Source organism: Thunnus albacares, chromosome 17, assembly GCF_914725855.1.
Source record: "Thunnus albacares chromosome 17, fThuAlb1.1, whole genome shotgun sequence".
Lineage (NCBI taxonomy): Eukaryota > Metazoa > Chordata > Actinopteri > Scombriformes > Scombridae > Thunnus > Thunnus albacares.
The window spans coordinates 8,057,384-8,076,155 of NC_058122.1; the positions used below are offsets into that span (position 1 = coordinate 8,057,384).

The window sequence follows — 18,772 nt, forward strand, 5'->3', positions numbered from 1 at the left end:
CAATATATACAATATAACCTATTTACAAGTAGTTATCAGTAGATTTTAATCTGGTGGAAGTGGCGAGCAGCAAACGCAATCTATGTTATAAAATTTGTAAAATGTGTTTTTCCGAAATAGTGCAGCTAAGCTAAAATAATTACATCAGTTGTCCATCATACTGGGGGCGGGACTTTTCCAGCAGCCAGCCAATCAGTGGCTTCCGCTCGCCGACTGAGCGTGAGCACTAAGCTAACAACAACATAGCAGTACTGTTAGGCCTTGTTGTTGTGTCCATTGAATTCACGTCTAAATTTGTCATACCAAAAACACGGCTCGGTGTGATATTTTACTTTTCAATAAGCCTGTAAGAAAGTGGCAGTTTCTTCATCCAGTCAGCCTTCCAAGCTAACGTCGGATATAACTAACAGTTAGAGTGGTTTCCAAGCAAGGCCTGTAACGGTAACTTGGCAATAAGAGAAAGTCAGGTAACCTCTTCGCGAAAAAAGGCCCACTGACCCAACGGCAACATTAAATAATTTCTTCACCCAACATAGAGAGTGTGTATACTCAAAATGAGAGGCTCGTACGGAGACAGAGATAGAGACCGCGGCCGTGACAGAGGGTAAGCCAATATAGTAGTTATATTAGCATGTGAGCTAACGTTGGTTGTTATCATAAAAGGCTTGCATGTGTTTGCTGCGATAAACAGAGGTAACTTTAATATTCTAGCCCAGGAAAGTGTCATAAATCTAGCTACAGAAAGTGTGTCTCGTCATGTTGCAGCAGCCCTCGTTTCGGGTCCAGTAGAGGAGGCCCACCCCCCGGTAAGAAGTTCGGGAACCCCGGGGACCGTTTACGAAAGAAGAGATGGGACCTGGAAGAACTTCCCAAATTTGAGAAGAACTTTTATAGTGAACACCTGGAAGTGCAGCGCATGAGCCAGGTATTTCTGTAATATGATAGTCTACTCTGATGCAGGTCCCTAATGCAAAAATAGGTTTTCGTTCATGAAAGGAGAGACTCCAATAAAAAGCTGTACATTGGTGTTTACTATGTTGGTTTCACACACTCGACTGTTGTCTTGTACTTTCAGTATGAAGTTGAGGAGTATCGCAGGAAGAAAGAAATAACAATTCGCGGTTCAGGCTGCCCAAAGCCTGTCATCAACTTCCATCAGGCACAGTTTCCTCGTAAGCACATGCATACATTGACATCCATACATACAGAACTTTTGAACTACACTGCCACTACAATAACTCCACTAAATCTGCTGGCTACTAACAAACATAACCAGAGGATGGTATTTCTGCCTCTTCATTTAGAATATGTAATGGATGTCCTGATGCAACAGAACTTCAAGGAGCCCACAGCCATTCAGGCACAAGGTTTCCCTCTGGCCCTCAGCGGGAGAGATATGGTGGGCATCGCTCAGACTGGCTCTGGGAAGACTCTATCGGTGAGACACACATCTTCTTCTACTCCTGTAATGATAAATGTGGAATCATCACATGCTGGTAGATTACAAAGCAGCACAGACACCTCCCATTCTAAAAACAGAAAGAGTATGCTTGTGGTCAGTTTTTAACTTTGAATTCAAGATAACAGATTTATAGTGCACAAATGTAGATGGAAACAGTTGCTACCTACTGTATGAGTGCATGCAGTTTGTTGATAGCTGTCAGTACACTAAAACTATGCAAACACTCACACTGGGCCCTGCTTATGCCAAAGGACCCACAATGTATTAAGATTATAGCTCAAATTTGACTGGTATGATATACAGATGAATGAAAATAATTTGTCTGCAAGACACATGAATTAACCTCTTTTTATCTCATCCCTTGACCCTCCGCACAAGCCCCTGGCCCCTCCCAGGTTGTGTGTTGTACAAATGCTCTGTCGTGCTTATTGTTTCTGTTGTTTGATTTTCCTGATGCTGCACAACAAACACAATCCACTGAGCTCTCTCTTTTGTCTGTCCTCAGTATCTCCTGCCTGCCATTGTACACATTAACCATCAGCCCTACTTGGAGCGTGGAGATGGACCCATTGTACGTGAAGAAAAACAGAATACACTAATTACTGAGAGTAGTCTGCTGTGGAAAAGCAGAGTTTACAGAAATTAGATTCAAAGCCATTTTAAAACAATTTTGTAGTGTCTACACCAAGCAGTGGATTGTTATGGCATTATATGTGTGCTCTGCAGTGCCTGGTTCTGGCCCCCACAAGAGAACTGGCGCAGCAGGTCCAGCAGGTGGCATATGACTATGGAAAGTCATCCCGCATCAAAAGCACTTGTGTGTATGGGGGAGCTCCCAAAGGACCCCAAATCCGAGATCTGGAGAGAGGTGAGTAGTATATTATACGTTATTAATACATGATTCACTCTTTTTTAGTTGTTTGAGTCAACTTGAGCAATTGTGTCACATCCACATTGGATTAGTCTGTAATTTGTTAATAATTGTGTGCATTAGATCAATTTATATAACACAGAGACAAACTAAATCTGTTCTTCCTAGGTGTTGAGATCTGCATTGCCACTCCTGGTCGCCTGATTGACTTCCTTGAGGCAGGAAAGACCAACCTGCGGCGCTGCACATACTTAGTTCTAGATGAAGCTGACCGCATGCTGGATATGGGATTTGAACCACAGATTCGCAAAATTGTGGACCAGATCAGGGTAAAGCTAATGAGAGATCAGCTGGATCAAAAGCTTTTGTTTGTTATTGTTGTTGTTTTTCTTTTTTGTAGTTGTGATTTGTAGTATTAGTGTTTGATTTACAGCAGCAGAGAAATGCCTACTTTAATCATGTATGCATTAGGTTTTAGTATGTTTGTTACACTGTAAGTTTGCTTATTAAGATTAAATTTTTTCTGTCCCTTTTTTCAGTATCTGTCATTACCTGTTGTTTATTTGATGTGCTCTTTGCCTAGCCGGACAGACAGACCCTGATGTGGAGTGCTACCTGGCCTAAAGAGGTTCGCCAGCTGGCAGAGGATTTTCTGAAGGACTACGTCCAAATCAATGTTGGAGCCCTGGAACTCAGCGCCAACCACAACATCCTTCAGATAGTTGATGTCTGTATGGAGAGTGAGAAAGACCACAAGTAAGAGGCTGGTCACAAAGCAGATTTTTCTCTGCCTGCTTTGGTTTGTTACAGTTTGTTTGGTTTGTAGCGTAATGGGTACATAATGTACAGCCAAGCCACAAGCTTAAGCCAGTTTCCTTTATTTCTAATTGCCTTTTCCTCAGGTTGATCCAGCTGATGGAGGAAATTATGGCAGAGAAAGAGAACAAGACCATCATCTTTGTGGAGACCAAGAAACGGTGTGATGACCTCACACGCAGGATGAGACGTGATGGGTGAGTACATCAAGCAAGAACACACTACTACCCTTTTATGCAAAACTAAGTAATCCCAGTGATTTAAGGAGGTTTTATACAGTTTAGTCTGCACTGTTTCTATGATACAAGTTCTCAAGTATGGTTTATCACATTCTGTAGCAGACCCAGAGCTCTGTGGGTGGAGGCAGACAAGTGTCTTAAAACTTAACGCCACAATGATATCAACCGGTTTTAATTTCATGATCATATCTAACGGGTTGCTGGTTTGTCTTCTAGGTGGCCAGCGATGTGTATTCATGGCGACAAGAGCCAACCAGAGAGAGACTGGGTGTTGTCAGGTACGACAAACACACTGACATTTGAACTCCTGTGGTTTAGTATTTTTCCATTTTCTTTGATGTTGTCTCTGAAGAAAATGTTCAGCTCCTAATCATCTATTCTTTATCTTGTGTTACAGAGTTCCGCAGTGGCAAAGCTCCGATCCTCATCGCTACTGACGTGGCCTCGCGTGGTTTGGGTATGTCCTGTGTGCTGAAGTGCAAAACAAATTATTTCCTCAGTATAACTACACACTGATAGCGTACACGCACAAGATGTTTGACCATTAAATATGTAGAATAAAATAAACAACGGTGAGTATCTTAACTGCATGTGTTTTTTTTTTTTTACAGTAGAATTTAGGGTCAAAAGTAAACCACAAACACATACAGATTTGCTTTTCTTTTACAAAACATAGGATGCTTCTCTTCTGAAGTATATAATATTTATTTAGAAGTAGGACTTCCATTTAAGCCACTTTGCTCTATTAAATAACACTGAAAAACACTGAACATAGGAATGATGTTGAATGAAGTGTGAAGATGTAAGGGGTGAGGCTAGTGAAGCAGCCCCTTACAGGATGGCAGTCAACCTTTAACCTAATTCTATGTTCATTTGTTTTCTTTTCATTTTATTTTTGTTTGGTTTTTTTGTTTCCAAGTCTCTCTTCCGGCAACTAGAAGCACACAGGCCCTCGGGAGCCTGCAGCCGGACCTAGGCATGACAAATCGAAAGCTGACTCGGGGAGAGAGACGGCCTGATTAATCAGTCCCAGACACAGCCATCTCCAGTGAATACCTAGAACAGAGCCCACAAACAAAACTCTCCCCCCTTCCAGGACACTGGCTGCCTGGGAGACACTAGGGGGGCGAGCACGGGGTGCTGCTGGGCTTCCAAATTTGATCCTAAGGTCTGGGGTGGCTGTCAGGTGAGAGGGCGAAGAGGGGGGTATGGAGGAGGGTGGGCTCCCCTCAGCCATGCCATCATCACAGTGACGCACCACACCAGTTGCTGATTAGATAAACTCAGATTCACCCAGAGACTTTTTGATAAGTTTTTAATATCTGTGTAATTATTCTGATGGGATATGGGTCAAGAAACCTATGGATCAAGAGATACATTTCTATTAACAAACCATAATGACAAACTTTGGACAGCAAAAATTTTTTACCAAAAAATTGTCCCACAGATAATACACTTAAATAGATGATACATCAGTTCTGTGAAGCTGAGACACAGTGGTGCGTTACAAGAAGACAGAGAGAGACAACTGCCAGGAAGTGAGGGTGGAAAAGCAGCCAAAGCCGGGCATGGACGGCTATGTTGGAGGCTCCCCTCTGAACTGCCCCCTGATGCCAGCCCCTGACACCCCCCACCACTGGCTGTGCCGGCCGGCCTCTCCCTCTGCGGACGTCATGTCTGGTCCTGGCTGGCAGGAGTCCTGGCCTGGAGGAGCCACCTCTCTATAATCGATTTCCCTCCCGTTCACTCCTTTTCCTATCTGTCCTTTCTTTCCCTCTCTGTTTCTCAACCTCTCTCACACATCAACTCTTTTTCTTACTGTTATCTGTCTTTGTCATCACCTCTCCCTCTCTCGCTCATTTCTCAAGTGTTTCCTTCTTTCTTTTATTTATCTCTTTACTCTATGTCCTACCACCACCCTTCCCTTCCAACCTCTTATCTAGGTGTCCTATAATCTCCTCGTTGTTTTCTTTAAGTCATTTCTGACCCCTGTCCTTTGCCCCTTATCCCCACCTCCACTGTGTGTCCTGCTCTCAACCCCCACTTCGTCTTTAACACTTTGGCCATTTTTTCTTTGTATACGTCATACCAGACCACCAGTCAAGTCTGTAAATAACTCACAAGCACTTGATAACTTGCTGAATCCCCCATCAGGGCTAAAGTAGCACAAATGTCAGGACTCAAATTCCCTGGCAGAGCCCATGCCGAGATCCGTCTTATAGAACGTCCACAGTCTTCTCCTTAGTGTCTGTTTCTTGTTACTAAACTTGAAAAGCTGGGCTCTATGATATCACTGCCATTGGAAGTGACCTGGGAGGCATTTGGCAACAAACCAAGGCCGCCAAAGCCCTTAAGAAAATCTACCACTCCCACTACCCCACATCTTGATGTTACTGCCACCCACTAATGTATGAAATGGCCGTGCAAGTCTCCCTAACAAAGAATTTAGATCTTTGAAGTTAACATGAAAGTATCCAGTAAATACTCCTCCATCCTTTACCCAGTAATGTCTCCAGGTCAAAAAAGGCTGGGGGACATGGAGAGACCTAGATAAGACTAGAGTAGGACCGCATCCCAGCACGGTCCAGCTGGAGCTCTGGCCCAGGCAGTTTCCAGCGTTGGGAGTGTTGTGGAGGAGTGGCGAGGTGGAGGAAGGGACTGCATTTGTCCTGTGCGCTCTCCTCCTACCCCTGCAAACCTCCCTGGACTGGTGAGGGGTAGGGGGGCAGAGGGGTAACTTTGTAAGTCATCACTAAATGTCTGATACAGGGTAAGTACCTTAACCGCCCTTCCCCATTTTCTCCTCCTCCAGCCTTCATCATTATGCTTCCAAAACAAGACTTGTTTTTTCCTCTAATCAGCAGTGTTTTCTGAGCCCTCTGTCAACTGTAATGAGAAACAGACCTCTAATTCGTTTTAAACTGATGTTTTTTCCCCTAAAAAGAAAGTAACTTTCTCTGTTAATTCTTACACTTTAACAATTAATGAGCAATCACAAATTCTATTTCTAGGGTCACTTGCCTCTCAAAATTAGTTTCTCTTCTTTAAAATTTTACATCATGTCCCAATTCCACTAATTTTTTTCATCACCTAATTCAGTTAATCTATAGCTTTGGCTGCACCTATCTCCATAAGCACTATACTAGATTATATAGCCCTGTTTTGTAATTGGCATGGTAAGTATCTTCATTTTCTAATTGTGTATTGTACAAATAGTTGATCTTTTGACAGGTAAGTGATGCTTTCAGAGGATGATGGGTGTCTTGCAGGTATTGTCTGTCTGAATGTTTCCAGTTCCAAAAGCACAAAACTTTAAATTTCAATGGAGTAAATTGATTGATTGATTCAGTTGCCAGCCAGGGTTATTTTTGTCCTGACTTCTGTTTTTGTCTTTTCCCTCCCTGCAACTGGTCCCAACACATCACCCCTTCTCTACCCTTTACTGCCTCAAATGTCAAGATGTGGAGGATGTCAAGTTTGTCATCAATTATGACTACCCCAACTCATCAGAGGACTACATCCATCGCATCGGCCGTACGGCCCGCAGCACCAACAAAGGCACTGCATACACTTTCTTCACTCCGGGGAACCTCCGCCAGGCCCGCGAGCTGATCCGGGTGCTGGAGGAGGCCCGACAGGCCATCAATCCCAAACTGCTGCAGCTGGTTGACACCGGACGCGGTGGAGGTAAGGGACGCTTCCTGCTGGATTAGAGCAGGCAATTTGAGGGGGCTGCCATCCCCCTTGTTAACCTGCCATTCCTCCTCTCCGTCCCCTAGTAGCAGAGAGAGTGCAGGGGCAGAGGGGTTTAGTTGAATATGTTAGTCTAGTCTGCCTGACTCATTGATCCTTTATCTGACTGAGGTTTATGCAAGTTAGAATCTGTGGCCCCGACCATTGCTCTGAAATATCAGTAGCCTAAGTGTGCTGTGTATTGATAAATCCATGGTGCTGTCCTTGGTGCTGAAGTAGTCCTGCCCTTCTGTAAATTTTGTCTTGGATCTATAATATTCTAATATTCTCTAAACTATATACTCAATTCTATACTATATCACTATATGATAATCCTGCAGTCCTAGGGTTGCCTCCCCCTTAAAGATAAACAAATCACCTACTGCTTAACATGATTAAATTATTTAGCTGCTGTCAGTACCAAAGAGGAATCAGTTTTGACTTGGTAAAGGGATAATCTAGTCTTGTGGAATTCTAGTATTGTCTTTAGTATGACGGTATTATGAAAGATGGGATAAACAACCTAACTCGAAATACACTTGACTGTGCTTTCCCATAAATAACTTGTTGCTAGATGGCCAACGTAGCAGTTTGATGGTAGTGTGTCCTCCCTCTTCCATTTCTCATTTCCAGGTGGCCGTCCCCGTTTCCGCGGCGGCTCTAATTCTAACAATCCCAACCTAATGTACCAGGACGAGTGTGATCGTCGAATGCGTTCTGTGGGTGGGGGAAGCAGCACCAAGGACAGCCGCGGCAGCAGCAGCTACAGCCGTGACAGCCGAGATAGCCGTGGAGGAAGCACCCGGGATGGGGACCGCCCCTCCTCCTCGTCTTCCTCCTCTTACAGAGATCGCAGCAGCAGGGACGGAGGACGCAGCTACAACTCCAGCTCCAACTCATACAACCAGTACCAGAATAACAGCAGCAGCAGCCAGTACAGCAGCTCCAGGGGTGGCTCTGGGTCAGGGGGTGGTGGAGTGGGCCAGGCCCCACCTTCTTCATCAGGCCCCCAGCCTCTAATGGCCCAGCAGTTCAACCCTCCCCAGCCCATGATGGGCCTGATGGGGCACTCGCCATTTCAGTTTGCTCCTCCACCGCCACCTGCTCCCTCTGGTAGAAAGTAATGGGATCTGTGCACCACAGTCACACACAGCACAATGTACACTGCACCCATTCTCAGATTCGCTTTAGTCTCAAAAGCATCAGAAATGTTGTGATTGCAACAATTTCGTTCTTGGAAGTTGACCACTGTAACATCAACATTCCAATTATGAACTTGGTTTCAAGACACCAGTGCACAGTGCTTTAAAATTCCAAATTTCTTCCAACATCAGCACAGTTTTGAAACATTTAGACTGGTTCCCAGTTTGTTTCTTAAGTGGTCAACTGTTTTGACTTTCCTTTAAAGTCAAATTAATCAGCAGTAATTATTTAGTTTGACAAAAGCTTGTCTGTTTCATTTGACTTAGTTTGTCAAGAATGTATTGAAAAAAAAATCTTTGAGCAAATGTGCTGTTTTTGTGTTGTGAGATCTGTGATTTTTCTCGTAAGGTGTATCAAGGTAGGTGCTGACGATACTTCTTGTTAATAAGCTAAGTTTCTTTTTTTAGGTTCAATATCTTTATTTTTGTGTTTGAAACTTTGTAAGCTACAAGATCAATTTGAATTGATTTAAAGAAAAACATGCGAGATCCATATGTATTTTGAGCAAAATTAGGCTTAAAAATGTTTTGGGGTTTTTTTTTTTTTTTTTTTTTTGATAATGGGATTTTCTTCCTTCTTTTGAACTTCATCTTGACACCCATTTCAGAACAGTCTTTATTTCATTACATTGATATTAATTTAGGCCTCTGAGAGGCAGCTCTATGGGTCTTTTGTGTAGCCATGGCACCGGTTAGAGTCATGCATGTAAACAAGCTTTTCTTTCACATTTACAAGTTTGTGTTTACTGACAAATCTCCCGAGAGCCATGATAGTTTACCTTATTCAATTAATCACCAGTGTGGTCAAGTCTTTGCAACAGTGACGATTGAGCGTTTCCTAGTTAATGAGAAGTCCCTTTTTAGTTCGTTTTTCATGTTTAATAAAGCTCCTCAATGTATCATCGTGTGCTCTTGAAGTCCTTGAAACTAAAATCATGGAGGTGGATGGTAGCTTTAAGATACTGAAGTGTGGACTTTTCATGTGGTGAGAGAAGAAACTCTTATCTACAAAACAATGAACGTGCCTTCAGGTCACCAAGAAAAAACTTTATTACCCATTCGGAATATTTTACCAGTGTTATGCTCTTGCACAAGTCAAATGTACATAACAGAACTGCCATCATAGGTATTTACAAAGCAGTCGTATTTGGAGATTAGTGCAGTGGAATGTGATTGAGAGCCTGTGGGGAGGAGGAGGTGTTGGGCGTGGCTGACATGCATCGCAGACTGTAGAAACAAGTTGAACATGTTTGAGACAGACACTCGGCTCAGAGCACCTGGGTGCAGCTCAGTTTGCATATGCTCAAGTTTTCGATATTAAATTTGGCCCAATAAATGCCGAAATATTAACTTATATTACAAGCTAAAGAAAAGATTTGTCAAAAGGTAACTTATATCCTACTGAAAATGCTATTAATATATTAAGAATTTAATGTAGCTGAGATGTATATCAGACAAACTGCAGACTTAATATGACCGTTGAGTAATGGATGAAAAAAAAAACATCCATTATATGAAATAATGTTAGAACTGCAAAATAGGCACAAATGGCAGATAATACACAACTCTGTTACAGTGAATTTTGTTTTTTACACAAGATGGGAAAACAGTACTATCAAGAAATCATTCTCTGTGCAAATCAAACAAAAGTGGACTCAGTCGTTGCCAAAGAAATTCTAAGTGATATTCACTCCTCACAAAACAAAGAGACACCACAAAAAGTTGATTCAGTACAGCTTTTGTTTCAAACTGAGATGGGTATGTAATGCTTATGTCCTTTCTCTTTTGGTGTGCTAGATTTTATTAAGCATTATGCACCATGTTGGCAGAGCATGCAGAGGTGAAGGTAAATGCAACTCATAATGGATTTAAACTCTACAAAAACAGCTGACTTTGTGCTCTAGGTGAATAAATCAAGCACACCAAATGAGCAAATATGCACATGTTTGATGTAGTTTTCTTCCTTCATAGCACTGTCCGTCATAAACAAGATGATATGACTGCAACAGTGTCGGAAGCAGTTGCAGGGTTTGTTTCAGAGCAGCCACATAACAGCGGACTGGACCAAGACACACATGACTCATTTAGAGCAAAGCATACACACATTACACTGACTGAGCATGAGCGTAGTCCAAGGAAAACAATCAATACCAATCAAAGAAAGTACAGAGCGATTAAAAAGGACAAGGTTAATGCAGTGTTGAGTTGGAGAGTTGGTTTCAGGGGAGGAAGCCGAGTCTGAAAGCAGAGAGTCTGTCGGGTTGTGGATGTGTTTAAATGCTATAGGTTCCCCCACGTCTCCGGAGGAGGAAACTGTTCTAGACTGCCGCCCTCACTGTGCTCCTGCTCTCCCATAGTGAAGGTTAATCTGTACTGCAGCTGCACTTTCTCCTGAAGCACACACACACAGGACAAGAGAGGCTGATAGAAAGATGGTTAAACATCCACAGAACGTTGGCTGGACAAACATCCTCTGTGTCAATACCATTGTTAAAAGCAAGAGGACCATACACTCTTATCACAGCCTTTACAGTCTACTTGAACGAGGGAAGTGGAGGAATTTAAGTGACATTTTAGTCTTTCCACTGTAATTTTTTAAATTCAAGTTTGTAATTTTATTTTTTACTTTACCACTTTTAAGACTGTGTATTAACAGTCAATGGACTGTCTTCCTTAGAGCAATTCAAGTCTATGGAAAGTTTTCATACAGTTAAAACACAAAAAGGCAGCAATGTCTCAAGTGAAACTTTTCCATGTTTTAAACTGACATGATAGTTGGCTTACCTTGTTTGGGTTTGCGAGTAGCAGGATCTGTGTGACGGCAGCGGGAGGAAGGATGGGGTTGAAAGCTGGGAGCTCTGTTCCTGATGGAGGCTGCAGCTTCACTGCCATAGACTATAGTTGATAAATGAAAAGAAACCACAGTTCATCAACTAATAAAGTTATCTATCTGCTGGGGGGCAAAGGGCCTTAAACCTTCTTACTGCTGACCTTTGGAGCAGTAGTTTGGAAGTTTATGTTGGTGACGGGGACAGGGGCAGATGAGAGCATGGAGATGATCACCACCAGCACATCAGGACGAGACGGAGGTGAGTCTCGAGCAAAGTGGAAGAGAACCCGCAGACTGTGTCCGTCAAATACAGTCACAGGTAACAAACTACCTGGAGAAGGAGAGGACAGAAAGACAGAGAGAGCGGAGGAGAGAAATCAGGAGAGGAGCGCATGTGATTAAACTGCACTTCCAGGTAGGCAGAAACACACAGCCATGAAGTGATCTCAGTTTACTTACTGGGCTTAATGGATTCTAATGGTACAAAAACATCAGTCAGGGTGACTTCAGCAGCAGGAGTCTCTGTGTGAGTCGGGGACATGTCCAGCAACGTAGGTGCAAGGCTGGGCTGAGAGTTGAGGAGAGGCGCAGGATTTTCAGAGGTGAAGGTTGGGATGGGGTGTGGGGTAATGTTGGCACCAGTCTTGCTCTGGAGATCTCTCAGAGTTGGTTTGGACTGCTGCTTGTCCCTAAAAGCAGAAAATTTCATGATCTCTGTGCATGTGCCCTTTTCACTGGATGCTCAATTTTATCTTTCCAGTCCAAATTTTAAAAAGCTTGAGACATTTACTGTATGTGCAATTAACAATGTAGAAAGTTTGTAAAATGGCACCAATCAGGTAGTTTTACAGAATGGCAATCCTACCTCCATTACTCTAAAGCATATCAACCAAGGCTGTTTCCAAAAGTTTCAGCTTTTGACAATGTTAGAATAGTCTTGGTAAAATACCATTTGACCTGCAGGCCCTCTGGAGGCAGAGACTGCTGGAGCAGTGTCTTTCCCAACAGGTCCAGCTCGTCTAGGGCTGAGTTCCCGGGGGTGGAGCCAGACGACAGGGGCTGCGAGTGGGAGGGTGGGTCAGGACTCAGGAGGAGACTGGGTGCTGCTGGGATGTCTGCATCTATGCTGTCTGAGGACTGGAAGTAGAAAGTGAGAGATGAAAAATGTGTGAAAAAAAATTCACTGGTACAGATGTCATTGATTATACTGGTGCAGTATAAAAAAGTAATAAGACCCATTAACAACTTCAAAACAAGTTGTGTGTGTTTGACAAATGATGTGAATGTACATCATAGAAACAGTCATTGGATCCTCACAGTGACTCACTCTGCTCACCTGGAACGAGTCCCAGGCTGTAGAGTCCTCAGGTTGTGAGGGGGGATTGGAGGTGTGTGTTCCTTCACTTAAACCTGTGTGATGCACAAAACATGTAAAATAGTATTTAGGTATAATATAACACACTTTCAGACTGTGTAGTTGGATAACTCCACACCATGAATATCCTGCATACAACATATCCTAATATTCCTCTTTAGTTATTCTTGAAAAATTACGTCAAACACACTTCAATAACTAACTGATCACAAAAACACACTGAACACTTGGTGTGTGCTGTCTGACATGCTGTTACCGAGTGACATGAGCTCGTCGTCTAGGAGACTGATCCCCGTCTCCTGCGAGGGGGCGTTGAGGCTGTCTGTCGGGGTGGGAAACTCTGGGAAGGAGGGAGGCGATTGGGGTGATGTGTCCAATCCTGTCAGATCTAGCAGCGCCGTCCCTCCTGTGAGAAACGGATTCCAGACACTTCATTTCAAACTGCAGCGCTTAAAACAACCAAAAATGACCTTTTTGTAGACCATTATCCATTATGCATTCTCCAAGTTTTTCTACGCTTAATGCTTCACCCACCTGTTTGTTTCTGTGTGTTTAATGTGTTGTTGCCATTCACTATCTCTCCCTTCACCTGCTGCTTGTACAGGTTGATGACGTGAGTCAGGCTGTCATTGGCCTGCAGGATTTCGGCTGTGGAAAGACATGAGAAAATTCTCCTTTATTGTTTTCACAGTGCTGATATACGCATGTCTGTCCTGCTGGGCAGCTAGGTGCACTAGAAGTCTGAATACTGTTCATAAACTGGTGGATCAGAACTCAAAAATATGACAGCAAATACTCCAGAGTATTTGAGATGTGTTGTGGGGAAACCGTACTGGGCTCAGTTAAAAGGAATCTAGTGCAAGACAGTGAATTGTAGCAGCTCCGGGGACTGAGGGGACAATAGAAAATCTTTCACCACTGTAATTCTCAAGTCAAGTTGAGTCATTAGTGTCAATGTAGCTTTCAATTTTTTACAGCGTATTGTAAATGGCTCCATCAATCTGGAAAAATGACCTCACATGCATGAAAATGCACTGAAATTTAAAGTAGAAAACAGCAGTATTAGGATATAAAAGATTTCTGTGGGACAAAGACAGTGAAGACACTGTATGTGTATGTATTAATCAGTAAGCTGTGAGGTAACATTGATAGGCATTAGCTTTACATTATTAGCTGCGATGTTATATTTTGGGCGTGTCTCTGGTTCTTTTATCAAGCATGACTGAAAGAAGGAGGAGGCCTGAGTTCAGTGTCCTGTTGTGTTCTGCTCTGTCTGATGACTAACAGAGCTCAAAAAAATACTACAGCAAGTAAACAAGGAGGCTTCGTTCCTTTTCTTCCCATTCACATGATATTTAATGGCAGATGAATGAAAATAACGCTCACCCAGAGCCTCGTCGTTGTCCTCTGTATCACTTGCCAGTCTGAACAGTGTAGGTCTCATTTTCTCACAGCGCTGGTAGAGATCCTGTCCACACACACACATACACACACACACACACACACACACCACGTTAAATACTTACAATACTCTGGCTTTAATTGTGTATACACTGAACTGTCGAAATTTTCCTGATTAAAATGTCTGTATTTAATTCACCTGTATGAGTTCGGCGTTGCTCTGATTGCTGGCGGTGCTGTCATAGTCCTGCAGAAGCTGAGTCAGCAGAGTGACGCTCTCCTTCACCTCCTGAATGGCGTTCACCCGCTTTGACACCTTCTCTGCTCGCTTCTGATCCTACAACAAAACAAGAGACAAATTCAGTAAAAAGGCACACACAGCAGCGTGTGGCCACAAATATATAAACATGAAAAGATCATAAACGAAGCAAGCTAAAGAAACATACAATAGAAACACAAACATATCCAGGGAGAGGCCATTAGAAAAGTCTAGGCATAAGAACAAAGCTCCTATTACCCCTGATATCAGGACAAATTTACTCTCAACTCCTGCTGAATCACTCTGCCAGGGACACACAAAACCCCCCCGGGGCAACCAACCCATTTTCTCATTCAGTCATGAAAGAGAATGTGTGTGCTGTGAGTGCAGCACACACACACACACACACACACACACACACACACACACACACACGCGACTATATCTGCAGCACTAAAAAAGTGGCAGTGCAGTTAATGTATAACAGAAAAGTGCAATTTTTAGAAGGAGTAAGAAGGAGAGGGGAAGAGGTTTACCTCTTGGACCATTTCCTTGATGAGTTTGTTGGCAGCTTTTAAGTCCTCAGGGTGCGAGCTATTCAACAGGCGGGACAGCATCTGTCAAAGCCAAAAGCCAGAATCACATGGTGGTGAATGAGTGAGCATTCAAAAAACCGAAAGACAGCGTGCACAGTGTGTAAGAAACTGGCTCAGGTCATAATTATTCTCACGTTGGAAAGCATATTTTCAAATGACTTATTTTCTTACTTTTGACTTCTCCTCATCCTCAAAAATTGCATTCTTGGGTCTTGGTGGAGGAAGGTTCAATAGTTTGTCAGGTGGCAGCTCCGGGTCTTGTTTAATAATACCTGATTCATAAACACATGATATGAACAAGAGAAACGCTTGTCATCATTACTCATCACTGTAGTTATTAGTTGCTTGACTTGGGCTGCAGCTTTAGTGCCTTCTGACAACTTTAAAGTTATCATTGCTGACAGCCTCCTACCTTGTTTCTTCAGCATCTGATAGGCATCTGAGATCTTGGCCTCATCAGGTAACCCCAAAGTCCAGCTATAGATCAACTCCAAAACCTTCTTTTTTACTGGCTCTGGTGACCGTGCACCCAGGTACTGAGTGGAGAATTCAAAAATTATTATTAAAAAAATAATAATACGCATGTGTAAATAAAACTTTGTCTGAATAACAGAGAAACACTGCAGTCTTACCTTTGGAGAAACTACTTTGATGAGTTCATTGAGAAAGCGGAACTTGCCCACTTCACTGTGAAACCTCTTCCCACAGCTTTTCATACATGTCTCCAGAACCTAGTAAAGAAACAAACAGAAAAAAAATAATAATCAGAAAACCAAACTGCAACACTAACAAAATGCCACATATTTTGACAACAGTTGATGTAAAGTTGGGTTACAGTGAAAAAAAATAAAACCAGGACCATCATTCCTGAGGCAGCTCATTCTGACTGACAGACCCCAGTTTAGATCTGAACTCACCAGCAGAGCCTGCATGGCCTCCCACTCCTGTGGAGACTGGATCTTGTGGGCCAGGAGCCTGGTGGCCAGCTGAGGCCTGTAACAATACTCAATGTCACCACACTGCACTCATTTATTTTGAATCAGTGTAATCACAATGTGGGATTTTAGAAAACTCTTTAATGTTAAACTAACAAAACAATAGAGAGTAGTTGCTGGAAAATGAAAGACCAATGTTGTGTTCTAAGTCAGATTTGTATTCAGCACTAGAAGTCTACAGCTGTACTCATGCAGCTGAATACATGAGCTCATTTGCATTCACAGTTCAGTTTAGTCAACAGAGGTAAAAGATTTCATTATTAATTTAATTCAACAGGGACAACAGGCCAATTGGGAGGCAATGACCTTTACCTGCAGCTGAGATCTCCAGGATTAATTAACTTGAATAAGCACCAACCAGACCATAATTAAGGAGAGAAGCAAAAATGATGTCTGGGGCCTGTGGCCTCCTCTTACCCCTCCAAATCATTGTTGAGCTGGTCACAAAAGGCATGGATGCTGCTCCAGTCTGTATCTTTGTTAAGTGGGTTTGTGGCTCTGTCTGAAATGTTAGTCAGAGGTGATAGATGTTACTGTAGATGTTACTGCATTATATCAATATTACTATTCTGATATTAGAATACATTATCTGTAATTTTGGTTATGGCAAGGTTGTGATATTGAACTTCACATTGTCCTGGTGTTAAAGGCTTCATTACAATACAATTATTGACCTTTTCTCAATTAATTTACTGAACATTTATACCTGTCAATTATTGCTTTGGCACTCAGCTGTCAGTTTATTAGAAACATCTATCTAAACCTAATGGAGTCGATTTTATGCTAAATTGAAATAAATCAACTCTATACGATTCACTAGCATCACAAACTACAGGCTCAATGACCTAAATGTTTTGTTAAACTTCTCTGTAAAACAGTTCAAGAAAGACTGAACGTTACAACATTCATGAATGTAGGATGATGGAGAAAAAAATGTTTACAAAAACTACCTGCTGCTGAAAGAGTAATAGTTTACATTATTCTCTTGCACTACAGTCTCCATCTTACAGTTTACAGCTTTCCTTTTGCACCAGCGTCTTGTTTTGCACTTTACATTGTCTTTGCACTACTACCTTGTCTTATAGTCAGTATTGTTTTTGGACTACAGTCTTCATCTCTTGCACTATTATGTTATGCACAGACTGTTCAGTTTATGTCCTTACATTTTATGTCGTGTATTTTATGACCTCCACTCTCTACCTGTTTAACTGGTGCACTGTAGGCTCCTGGTAAACAACATGATTTATTGCAGGGCTGTATTAGACTGTGTTGGTTTTCACTAGTTGTATCTAATAAACTGGCACCTGAGTGCTGACTGTTCATTCATTTCCTCTTTAGACTTAAAAATGCAATGAGAGTGTTAACATTCACATCCCAAAATATCTTCAGTGATGACTGCTATCGCCAGCTCTAGTTTTTAACATACAAAACTTTAAAGTATCCCTCCTCTCAAAAATATGTTTTTCCCTCTTGTTCCTGCAGTTGAATGTTTGAGCTTCACTGTGCAGAATGGTGTATGTGCAGAGTTCGACACTAGGAAGCTGTTTTCACATTAATCTGCTGAAAGTAGAAAGTTTCTCTGAGCTCACTGAAAATCATTTTTTAAGGGGCGGGCCTATAAGTCATGATTTGTGACATCACAACTAGTTTGTAAGCCAATCCTGGTCCAGTATGCAATTTATACAAGTGTGATGTGGAAGCTTGTAGCCTCCAGTGCACAAACACTGAGAATGAACTTTACAGTGAAATAGGAGATATCTTGTGTCCAGCAGGAAAACTTTTGAAATGAAATATATTTACATATTCATAGATTCTGGAATTTTAATGAGGAAGGTGTAGATGTTGTTAAGGATTATAACAAGATAATTGAACTTTTTTTGTGAAAAAACAGGCACAAATTATTATACAGTGTAGAGTATTTTATATACTTCTGGAGGGGATCTTTAACTAATCATGCAAGAAATCCCAAGCAAGGCCTAACCTACGGCTTCCTCTGTGAGTGCATGACATAGAAGTCTTGTGCCACATAACTCCAGCATGTCACCGTGCTGAGACAAACAGGGCAGGTCGGCAGCCGCAACTTGTCACTGACTAGAAGTCTCTCATGAAACCGAAGCGTTCACATAATCATAAACTAACCTGTCGGACTGAAAATAGGGCCCCTGTGGTCTTATCGCCCACTACTTGGCTGAGCTATCTACCCGTTAATGCTAAAGCTACGCCGGGCTGTGTTGTGTTGACAGCTGCGGAGCTAGGTTAGCATCCTGGATGTGACGGCAGGCTCTCTCTACCAGACTGTCATCTCATCCGCAACAACTCGCGGATAAAAGTTCGTATGCGTCGCGGTATCCAGGCCACAACGGCTCGGTTAAACAAGTTAAAAATACTCACTGATACGAGACTCCAAGCTCTCCGCATCGGGCGGCGCAGCCATCACTGCGAGATTTATGTCGCGCGACGGTCTCGCGAGGCACGCACTTGCACGTAGAGGTAGAAGAGACGAAGAACTAGAGCGGATAGATGAACATTTCCACATTAAAAATCTCGAAGACATTTTTATAAGATTTAAACGATCTGCCTTTTTTTGTGAATTTGCAAATGTGCTTTAAATGCATATGATCAATTAAGAACGCAATCTGTCGTGAATCGTGAAATCAAAGGATTAAATGTCACTATCTTGTGATTGAATGACTTTACCACATTTATGATGTTAATTTGTTTGTGGGTCTAAATTGCCAAATCAACAACATCATCAATCAAAATGAATAATCAAATATTGCCTTTTTTCACAAATTAGATTTAAATGTGTAAATAGTAATTGGAATAGCCAATCTAGCAACAATTTCTATGATCAGGGATTCTTTACAGAATGATACAAAATACCGGAAGTACTCTACCCTCCGAAATAAAGAACATCTTTTGTGTGTCCATCAACTTGCAACCTCATGGCAAGATAATCACGTTTTCATATAAAATTCACTTACTTTAAGTGTG

The 18,772-nt window shown here is 42.2% G+C and overlaps 2 protein-coding genes across 4 annotated transcripts; one reads left to right on the top strand and one right to left on the bottom strand.

Moving 5' to 3' along the window:
- Positions 1–188: 188 nt before the first annotated feature.
- Positions 189–9,221, top strand: LOC122967663 (probable ATP-dependent RNA helicase DDX17). 2 transcript variants are annotated; one of them, XM_044332425.1, is made up of 13 exons: positions 189–604; positions 766–925; positions 1,076–1,172; positions 1,305–1,438; positions 1,968–2,033; positions 2,189–2,330; positions 2,502–2,662; positions 2,917–3,089; positions 3,236–3,346; positions 3,605–3,666; positions 3,786–3,845; positions 6,848–7,075; positions 7,754–9,221. In XM_044332425.1, exons 1-13 carry the CDS (start codon positions 555–557, stop codon positions 8,242–8,244), a joined length of 1,935 nt encoding a protein of 644 aa, XP_044188360.1. In that variant the 5' UTR covers positions 189–554; the 3' UTR covers positions 8,245–9,221. The 2 variants fall into 2 exon arrangements, with proteins under 2 accessions (XP_044188360.1, XP_044188361.1); XM_044332426.1 differs by having other exon boundaries at positions 769–925.
- A 127-nt stretch (positions 9,222–9,348) lies between these two features.
- LOC122967661 (ADP-ribosylation factor-binding protein GGA1-like) lies at positions 9,349–18,274 on the bottom strand. 2 transcript variants are annotated; one of them, XM_044332424.1, is made up of 17 exons: positions 18,170–18,274; positions 16,196–16,280; positions 15,701–15,776; positions 15,416–15,514; positions 15,196–15,319; positions 14,955–15,055; positions 14,724–14,804; positions 14,128–14,265; positions 13,914–13,995; positions 13,062–13,175; positions 12,784–12,933; positions 12,489–12,562; positions 12,102–12,289; positions 11,612–11,841; positions 11,314–11,483; positions 11,107–11,217; positions 9,349–10,713 (listed from the first exon to the last, which is right to left on the bottom strand). In XM_044332424.1, the coding sequence occupies exons 1-17, from the start codon at positions 18,210–18,212 to the stop codon at positions 10,603–10,605; spliced, it is 1,977 nt and encodes a 658-aa protein (XP_044188359.1). In that variant the 5' UTR covers positions 18,213–18,274; the 3' UTR covers positions 9,349–10,602. The 2 variants fall into 2 exon arrangements, with proteins under 2 accessions (XP_044188359.1, XP_044188358.1); XM_044332423.1 differs by having other exon boundaries at positions 12,480–12,562.
- Between the last annotated feature and the right edge of the window lie 498 nt (positions 18,275–18,772).